Raw genomic sequence first — 9,370 nt, 5'->3', positions numbered from 1 at the left:
CCTTGGTTGTGTAAGCACACTTTTTGTTCAATATATATCTATATGATCTTTGTGATAATTAACTTTCATTGAATTGGCAGATGCGGTCTTATTGCTTTCACATTCAACAGCGGAGCTCTTCGTGTAAATTTTGTCCCCAGGACAAGGCACCCTGAAAGAGGTTTTTTTTTTTTTTTTTTTTTGGTGCTGCCACTCATTAAATCTATCTATATATAAACAACAGTTTCATTATTTTGTTTTGATACAAGATGCTTTTATTGTTTTCACACCCCACCTCCCATAATTAACTTAAATATTAAAAACATGATGAATGACAGCTGCACAGCAGATGTGAAAATATTTAAGCAAGTACAAAAATATACAAAATAAATTTAAGAGTACAGTACAGCAGGGTCTCCAGCCCTGGTCCTGGACCGACACAGTACAGACTGCACTGCTGCAGGATCACAGACTTCATTGTTCTACAAACAGAAATGTATTCAGTCTGTCCTCAATTTGTGTAAAAGACACCGGCCTCTGTCCAGCCCAGCCCCTCTGCAAGTTCAGTTCATTACTGGCAGAGGAATGGAAGGAGGGAGGGATGGAGAGAGAGGGATAAAGAGGCTGGTCCCAGTTCTTGTTGTCATTTAGTGCAATTTTCTGCAGAAGCATCTGTCCATCTGAGAGCAATAAGCAGTGTTTCTTTTCTTCCCTTTCAGTTTGCTCGGTTTTCCCTTTTTTCCGGAGCAACGAAGGTGAAAGGTCACATGGGAAATGGCCGGGGGCACCAGTGAGTGTCCGGGTACAGTAGACAATGGACACTCTTGAACCTGCAACAATAATAATGATCACAATAATAAAAGTTATTATAACTTATTATATTTATAGGTTAATCTCCTGATGTCGCATTGTCACTAATTTCTCTCCCACGCCTTTTCCTTCATCTGTCATCTTCTATGTCTTCCCTCTTTCGCACCTCCTGCTTCTCCCTCCCTCTCTCCCTCCCTTTTTTGTCCTGCCCTCTATTGCCCTTTCTCTACCTTGCTGTGTGAGTGAGTGAGGAAGTGTTTGAGTGTACATGTGTGAGTAGCAGTATGGTACCTGGAGGGGTCAGTGTCAGGGGAGAAGGCTCCTCTAATCTCCACACTGTTCATTTCCTTCTCAAACAGCCCGTAGCTCAAGGTCACCTGCACACAGACACAGTCACAGACATCGCAGTGTGTACGGGGTACAGTGTGTGCAGTATTATACAGTGTGTGCAGGTTTGCACAGTGCATTAATACAGTGTATACAGTGTGTGAAGTATTATACAGTGTTTACAGCAGTGTGTGCAGTATTCCTGAGTACAGTGTTGTACAATACTGCAGTGTGTGCAGTATTCTGCAGTGCGGTATTGTACAGTACTCTAGCGTGTGCAGAATTCCTCAGTGAGATATTAAATAGTACAACAGTGTATGCACTATTCCTCAGTGTAGTATTGTACAGTACTGCAGTGTGTAGTGGCCAGGTGCTGACCTGCTGGGGCAACTGCTGGGGGGAGATGAGCTGCAGGTTCTCCAGGTGCGAGTGGAACAGGGGGCTGTGCAGTAGGGGCACACCCAGGCGCTGCTCCACGATGAAGCCCACAGTGCAGTCGTCAGGCAGCCGGATCACTGCAGAGGACTGCTCAAACTGTGGGCCGCTGGGAGATGGGGGGCAAAGATTTACATTGCACTTACAGCATGGAGAGACAGGGCCAGACAGAGAGGCTGCATCTGCATGACTACACAGAGACAGAAAAACACTGCAACTGTACAGCTGACGCAGACTGGCACGCTCACACAGACACTTCCACCGAGTCTCAGATAAAGACAGTCACTCACACTCACACACAGACTCACCTTGCCCAGGGTGCCATCTTCTCTGCCAGTTTGCGGCTCAGACAGAACCCAGCTCCCCCTGTAGCAAACCAGAACCGCACCTCCCTCTGAGAGAGAAAGGAGGGTGGGGAGAGCGAGGGATAGAGAGAGAGAGAGAGGCAGAGGGAGTTACTACAGACACTCTAATTGATTGCCTGACAAGAGTCTACAGTACTTTAACACTGCACCAAGAGCCTGAGGGGAGGGGAGGGGAGGGGAGGGGAGGGGTTTAATACGACAACACAGAGTGACTGACTGACTGGTCACCACAGTACTTTAACACTGCTCTGAGGGAATATTAATGTACTCTCCTGATAGATGTCATTGGTAAGTGTGCTGGCTACTGTTGCTGTTCCATTCTGTACTATAAACTTAACTGTGCTGTCAGTCTACTCGACTGGTTTTACAGCACTGGTAGTACTATATACTGTGACACCCCAGACTGGAGCCAGCTCTGTGTGGACTGTAGTATAGTATAGTATAGTATAGTATGGTATGGCACAGTATCGAATCGTATTGTATCGTATCAGACTGTATCGTACAGTACAGTATAGGAGTCAGTATTGTGTGAAGTGGGAGTCTGCAGGCTGGCTCTGCATTTCCGTAAGTCAAACAATAAGAACTCACACACTTAATAAAACTCAAAAACAATATTTATTGTAATCTAAAGCTCCTATTGTTTGTTACAATAAATGTTTTTTTTTGTTTTATTAAGTGTGTGAGTTCTATTTTTTTGACTCTGTACCTTATACATTTTCAGTGTGTTTTCTACTTTTTATATATTTCTGTATTTAATTCACACAGAATTGTATGTAAATACTCCTCTAGTGCTCTCTCTCTCTCAAATTCAAATAGCTTTATTGGCATGACCAGAGTAATTTTTGCCAAAGCATTAGCAATAAATGTCAAAGAGTTTCATATGTACACACACATACAGACGGGCGACAAAATAAAAGAAAAAACAATATAAAGTGTCTCAGTAAGGGGTTGAGCCACCACAAGCCGCCAGAACAGCTTCAATGCACCTTGGCATAGATTCTACTAGTCTCTGGAACTCTACTTGGAGGAATAGAATACCATTCTTCCAAAAGATATTCCCTCATTTGGGGTTTTGATGATGGTGGTGGAGAGTGCTGTCTAACAAGTCAGTCCAAAATTTCCCATAGGAGTTCAAATGGGTTGAGATCTGGTGACTGCGAATGCCAAAGCATATGATTCACATTATTTTCATACTCATCAAACCATTCAGTGACCCCTCGTGCCCTGTGGATGCCAGGGTGACAATCCTGAAAGAAACTACTCCCATCAGGATAGAAATGTTCCACCACTGGATTAGGTTATCACACAGAATAACTTAAATGATTTGCAGTGACCCATCCCTCTAAGGGGACAAGTGGACCCAAACCATGCCAGGAAAATGCCCCCCACAGCATAACAGAGCCTCTGGACCCCCTCACTGTAGGGCTCAAGCAGTCAGGCCTGTACCGTTCTCTTGGTGTCGCCACACATGCATTCGAACCCCTTGTCAAGAACACTAACCAGTTGAGCAGTCTTTGTGACTAAAGCTCCTGCCATTCTGAATTATATTTTCTGAATTAAATACTATGAACATTAGTATCACGTGATCGCTCTACAGGAGTATCTCTGTTTCTCTGTATCTTTCTCTCTCTCTGTCTGTCTGTCTCTCCCCCACTACATTTAATTAACATTAGCAGGCAACAAATAATTAAGACCATAGGCTAAGAGAATGTGCATTGGTGTGCAGCTAAGCTGTTGATGGATTTTGTCTGCAGTGTCATTCTGTGTATGTGTGCTGTATGTTGAGTGTGTGTGTCTAAGTGCATCTATGTGTGTGAGTGTCTATGTGTGTGTGTGCATATTTGTCTCTCATCATGTGTATTTATGTGTGTGTGTGTCTCTGCCTGCCTGTCTGTCTGTCTCTTCAGGCGCTGTACGTGTACAGTGCTGCACAGCAAGGGGCTGGAACAGTGCATGCTGAGTACTGACCGTGCTGTTGTCAGGCAGCTGCTCGAAGGCCCTGATTGGATGGTCTAGGCTGGGCTTGCCGATGTAGATGTCGCTGTGGGGGGGGAAGGCGGACAGTACCCGCAGCAGAGCGCAGGGGTTCAGGTAGTTGTCATCGTCCACGTGGCAGAACCACCTGTGACCCAAAACACCCATAATGCTGATCCCGTTAGAGAGAGAGAGAGGGCTGGAGAGAAAGGAAAAGAGATAGCGAGAGAGAGGGGCATAGGGGGACTCACTCTTTGGAGGAAGCCATGAACACATCATACTCTGCAGACATTTTGCAGGACAGGGCCTGATGGCTGTACTCAGAGGAGCAGTTAGTGACCATCACTTTATAGTCTAAGAGAGAGAGAGAGAGAGAGAGAGAGAGAGAGAGAGAGAGAGAGAGAGAGAGAGACTTTTACAAACACACTTTGAGGTAGAAAAACAAACACACCCCCAGAAAACACTGGAAGACATTGAAGAATCCCTCAACCAAAGTCAGTTCTGGGAAAAGTGGAACAATTTAAGCACAGCAGCAAGAATTAGCAATACAAACCAGGGATGTTTAGACAACTTACTTCAAAAATATTTATAAGGAGATTCCATCTGATGATTGGAAATCTGAACAAACAATTAACAACTGAAACCTACACAATCTTGAATCTGCAATTTAAAATAATCAAAACCCAGTTGACAGACCAATTACTCAGCAGGAGCTCACAGATAAATTCAAAACACCTGTGGCCCTGATAGCATTAGAACTTAAATGCTCAAAAACAACAGCCCTGAGCAGCAGGAAGCAGTGCTTAAATTGTTCAGTTTATTGACTCCATTCCAGCTGTTTCCCTGACACTTGAAAACAAAGACTTATACCCTTAATTTATCAAAGTGAAGATACTGAATACCCGGATACAGGCCTTCCTTATTGAGCACAGTGTCTTGATTCAGAGTCAGACTGGCCTACTCCCAAAACACAGCAAAATTGATCATATTTACACCCTACACAGCCTCATAAATAAAAATATAATAATGAGCAACAAAGTTAAATGTTTCACTCTGGGGTGTGACGTGAGACAGTGGCTGCCCAGGGAGGACAGACGCTTTGGTCACTGTGAGACAGCAGAGGTCAAGAGTTCTCATGCACTGCACAGAATACTTAATAACCAGGGAAAACACACTTTGATTAAATCTGCAGGTCCTTCCTGCGTGTCACACAAATGACTGAGCCAGAAAAACTGTCCGTCCTACTGAGCAAAGGACACACTCTAGCGGCCTAGTATATAGCCACCTGCCTGAGGGGGTGCCAGTGAGTTCCTTCAATAAGTTCATTATAAAATTGTGAGTGTTTTTGAGTGGAGATACCTTTCAGAGCCAGGTCCTTGTCCTCTCGGTCAGTGAAGATGTAGGTCTGAGGAGACAATGGCACAGATGCATCAGACCAGTCACTCTCACATTATAGTATAGTATAGTATAGTATAGTATAGTGTACTATTGTGTAACTTTACTATGCAACACTGATGCAGTTTTGTAGTGAGGGAAAGGGGAGGCATGTTTAAGGCATAGTATAGTATAATACAGTACAGTGCAACATCTGTCTGTGTGTCTCTTTGTGTGTCTGTGTGTGTCTGTGCTTCCTTGGGTGATTGTATGTGTGTGAGTGTGTGTGTCTCTATGTGTGTAGGTGTATGTGTATGTGTGTAAGAGTGTCTATATGTGTGTGTGTGAGTATAACTTCGTGTGTGTGTATATGTGTGTGTGTGGGGGGGTATGTGTATGTGTGTGTGTGTGTGTATCTCTGTGTGTGCCAGTGACTGAGTGTGTATTGTGCTCAGGGCAGAGCCCCAGACTTCCTGTTTCAGTTCAGTTTCCGTTCTATGTTCAGAGCCACTCTCGATGCCTATGTCCCCCTGTACACTGAGCACTGCTAACATGTACAGACACTGAGGGAGGGAGGGAGTGTGTAGGGGAGAGAAGGAGTGAGTGTGCCATAGTGTGTGAAAGTGATTGAGATATACAACTACTATAACATCTGTAGAGCACTCTGTATACACAGATATACTGTCTTCTGTTGCTAATCTATAACTTCATAATAACACAACTTGCTTTTATCTGCTTTAACTGTGTATTTATTATGATTATTGTAAAAATAAATAATGGGATGAAGGAATAGAGAAGCTGTCTGGGACTAGGACTACAGACTGTGGCTCAGAGAGAAAGTGCAGAGGGGAAGTGGCAACGGGGCTTTACAAGAGCTCAGTCAAAACAGGAAGGAATGAGGCAATGTTCAATTGTGAGTGAGTGTGGGTTTGTGTGTGTGTCTGCGTGGGTATGTGTGTGTTTGTGTGAGTGAGTATGTATGATACACCACAGTGTAGTGTAGTGTATAGTGTATGATAGTGTAGTATGGTTTACAGGGTAGTGTAGTATATCATAGCACAGTGTAGTACAGTAAATTATATTATAGTATATTGTCGTACAGGCCCACCCAGTCTACTTTACCGTACTGTACTGTACTGCAATCATAGGAAGGCTGTGACATTCCTACTGTACAGTACAGTGCAGTTCTCATGACATCCCCCATCTTCCAGTTGATCCCAGAGGTGTTCTGTATGTCTGTGGGATTGAGGCCCACACTCTGACTATACAACACCATACTGTACTGTACTGTGTTGTTGCTTGTGTTGGTAGATTACATCCCAGAAAAGCCAGACTTACGTGGTCCTTGGTTCTAGAGATCCAAGTTTCCAATAGCAACGCTAGGCGTGAGCTGTGAAACCGCCCGGTTGTCTTGACGGCGATGAAGATGTCGGACAGCTGGAGCGGTGGGCGGGGGGTCACTCTGCCTCTCAGCCCGGACAACCGATCTCTCCTGTACTTAATCTCCTGCTCCAAGGCAGCCAAGCTCCTGTTCAGAGCCGAGCTGAGCGCGTTCCCCCGCCCCTGTGGCTGCCCCCAACTGTACTGCGGGCTAGAGGGGCCTGGCGGCGGGCCAGGGTGGGTGCGGGAATCGCTCCAGACCCCGCGCCCAGCAGCCCCGATCGCACCCGACTTCTCTCGGGTCTGAATCCGCAGCTGGAGGTCCACCAGCACGACGAGGAAGAAAGTTACAGTAGCTCCGCACAGAGCCACTAAAACCCTCCTCAGGAACATCATAAGAAACACGAATAACCCCACAGGGTGTATCACTGTACCGGCTGCGTGTAGCGCTAATGTCACTACTGCGTAACCACAATCCGACTAGAACTGCTTCTGAACCTGCCCAGTATATATGGTACCAGACTTTTATTTAAATCCAAATATGATATGTATTTATTAGCTTTTTTTTTAAAACGTTTATGTGGAAAAGCCTTTTGCGACAGGTGTAAGACGGTTATTTCTACTATTGATGTAATTAAGTAATTAAGTCGGTTATGTATGCATGTATGGTTTGTATAACATACCACATAATGGTTACTACTAAAGTTATTACTTTAACTCCTACTGTCACGACTTTACCGTTTTAGTTACCTATATCTTGATAAGGCGTTATGAGCCGTGCATATGCGTGTAGAGTATGGGCGGATGGGGAACTGTGCGTTAAAATCATTTTAGCCTGTTTTATTATTCTCGTTTATTAATTTGATTTTATTTAAACCTATTATACGGACAAACCAAGACCTGTATATTAACAACCAGGATTCAATCTGGACTTGGCTATCTGGCTATATTAATAACATTTAATACAACAACTATCACGGTCATAAAGTTACAGTTAAACCTGCCAAATAACAAAAACGACTTTCGTTATCTTCAACATCATTATTATTAATAGTAGTAGTAGTAGTCGCAGTGTTATAGACTTTTCAAACAAACTGAATTTAGATACGAATCGAGTAGAGTATCGCTTCCTACTTTTTATTTCAAAGAAAGCGGAATTATATGAATACAGTCCTGTAACAGACGTCAGTGTCTCGACTTACTTGGTGACTAGAAATCCGTCCGTCTGGAAGCGATACAGGTGTAAACGATCGTTTAAAAAAATGCGTTTAAGTCCCGTTAGTCTCCGGTCATCATTGTGGCGATATAGTCGCCTGCGTCTCTGCTTTGCTGCGCTATACATGCGCGACGCGGCGGCGCAGGATGTCACACAGTCTCTCTCTCTCACACACACACACACACACACACTGCCTTCCGCGACTCTCGACACTAGGAAGCACGCAGATGTGCAGACGTACAAAGGTGCTGCAGAAACAGGGACACACAGGATGACAGTCACTGAGATGTGAGGGTGTGTGTGTGAGAGAGAGAAATAGTTTTTTGGGGTACAATTTAAATTTATTTCACTATTAATTTGAAGTATATAAACCTATGTGTAATTCTGGTTTGGCAACACTGCTCCTGTTGGTCATGCCAGTAAAGCACCGTTTTAATTTGAGAGAAAGAGAGAGAGAGAGAGAGAGAGAGAGAGAGAGAGAGAGAGAGAGAGAGAGAGAGAAAGACAGGGTGGCACAGATAGCCTACAATGAAACACAGACACACAAAGTGAGAGAGATATGGGGCCGCACAGGAGTGGCGGAGAGAGAGATACAGTGAAATATAGTGACAGAGAAAGACAGGATGACACAGAGAGATACAGTGAAACAGGAACACAAGCTGACACAGAAAAATGGGGTGACAGAGAGATACCCACTCAGGGTGACAGACAGGGGGCGATGGAGAGAGCAGGAGACACAGAGGGACGTAGAAAGACTGGGTGACAGGCAAAGACACAGAAACCCAGGCTGGCAGAGTGACAGAGAGATACAGTGAAGCACAGAAACATACACCAATACTGAGTGACAAAGAAAGATACACACAGAAAGGGAGAGAGAGATTATTTGTTGTAACTATATACACCGATCAGCCATAACATTATGACCACCTGCCTAATATTGTGTAGGTCCCCCTTTTGCCGCCAAAACAGCCCTGAGGCAAGAGCTGCAGTTTTGGAGATGCTCTGACCCAGTCATCTAGCCATTACAATTTGGCCCTTGTCAAAGTCGCTCAGATCCTTATGCTTGCCCATTTTTCCTGCTTCTAACACATCAATTTTGAGGACAAAATGTTCACTTGCTGCCTAATATATCCCACCCACTGACAGTGCCATGATAACGAGATTATCAGTGTTATTCACTTGTCACCTGTCAGTGGTCATAATGTTATGGCTGATCGGTGTATATGTGTATGTATATATGTAAGTATATGTGTGTTTGTGCACTTGTCTGTACATATGTATATTTATAATGTATTATGTCTTTAATTATCAGTAATATTATTATTACTATTATTATTTATATTTAGTTCATTTATTCTTTAATTCATTACATTATTTTGATTTATTTAATGCATCATCAGTTGTTTTTGTATTTATTTTTGCTTGTTTCCTCTCCTCTTCTATTCCTTTTGTATCATTATCAGTCTCTCATCTGCTCACCTCCTATGCCTGCTGTGATTGTCCTACTGTA

At 43.8% G+C, this 9,370-nt stretch overlaps 1 protein-coding gene across 1 annotated transcript; it reads right to left on the bottom strand.

Moving 5' to 3' along the window:
* Positions 1-211: 211 nt before the first annotated feature.
* Positions 212-8,053, bottom strand: mfng (MFNG O-fucosylpeptide 3-beta-N-acetylglucosaminyltransferase). Its single transcript, XM_066707164.1, has 8 exons — positions 6,603-8,053; positions 5,250-5,295; positions 4,142-4,244; positions 3,885-4,038; positions 1,860-1,945; positions 1,495-1,660; positions 1,081-1,166; positions 212-809 (listed from the first exon to the last, which is right to left on the bottom strand). Exons 1-8 carry the CDS (start codon positions 7,038-7,040, stop codon positions 743-745), a joined length of 1,146 nt encoding a protein of 381 aa, XP_066563261.1. The 5' UTR covers positions 7,041-8,053; the 3' UTR covers positions 212-742.
* Between the last annotated feature and the right edge of the window lie 1,317 nt (positions 8,054-9,370).

The sequence above is a fragment of the Amia ocellicauda genome, chromosome 6 (assembly GCF_036373705.1).
Source record: "Amia ocellicauda isolate fAmiCal2 chromosome 6, fAmiCal2.hap1, whole genome shotgun sequence".
NCBI lineage: Eukaryota > Metazoa > Chordata > Actinopteri > Amiiformes > Amiidae > Amia > Amia ocellicauda.
The sequence above is the reverse complement of the archived record's forward strand: the minus strand, read 5'-3'. Positions and strand labels throughout refer to the sequence as shown.

Excerpts from the sequence above, each read along its gene's own strand:
- mfng (XM_066707164.1), bottom strand. The coding sequence starts at position 7,040 with ATGATGTTCCTGAGGAGGGTTTTAGTGGCTCTGTGCGGAGCTACTGTA. Across the intron at positions 4,245-5,249 it reads CAAGGACCTGGCTCTGAAAG|ACTATAAAGTGATGGTCACT; the intron begins GTATCTCCACTC and ends TCTCTCTCTTAG. Across the intron at positions 1,167-1,494 it reads CCCAGCAGTTGCCCCAGCAG|GTGACCTTGAGCTACGGGCT; the intron begins GTCAGCACCTGG and ends GTCTGTGTGCAG.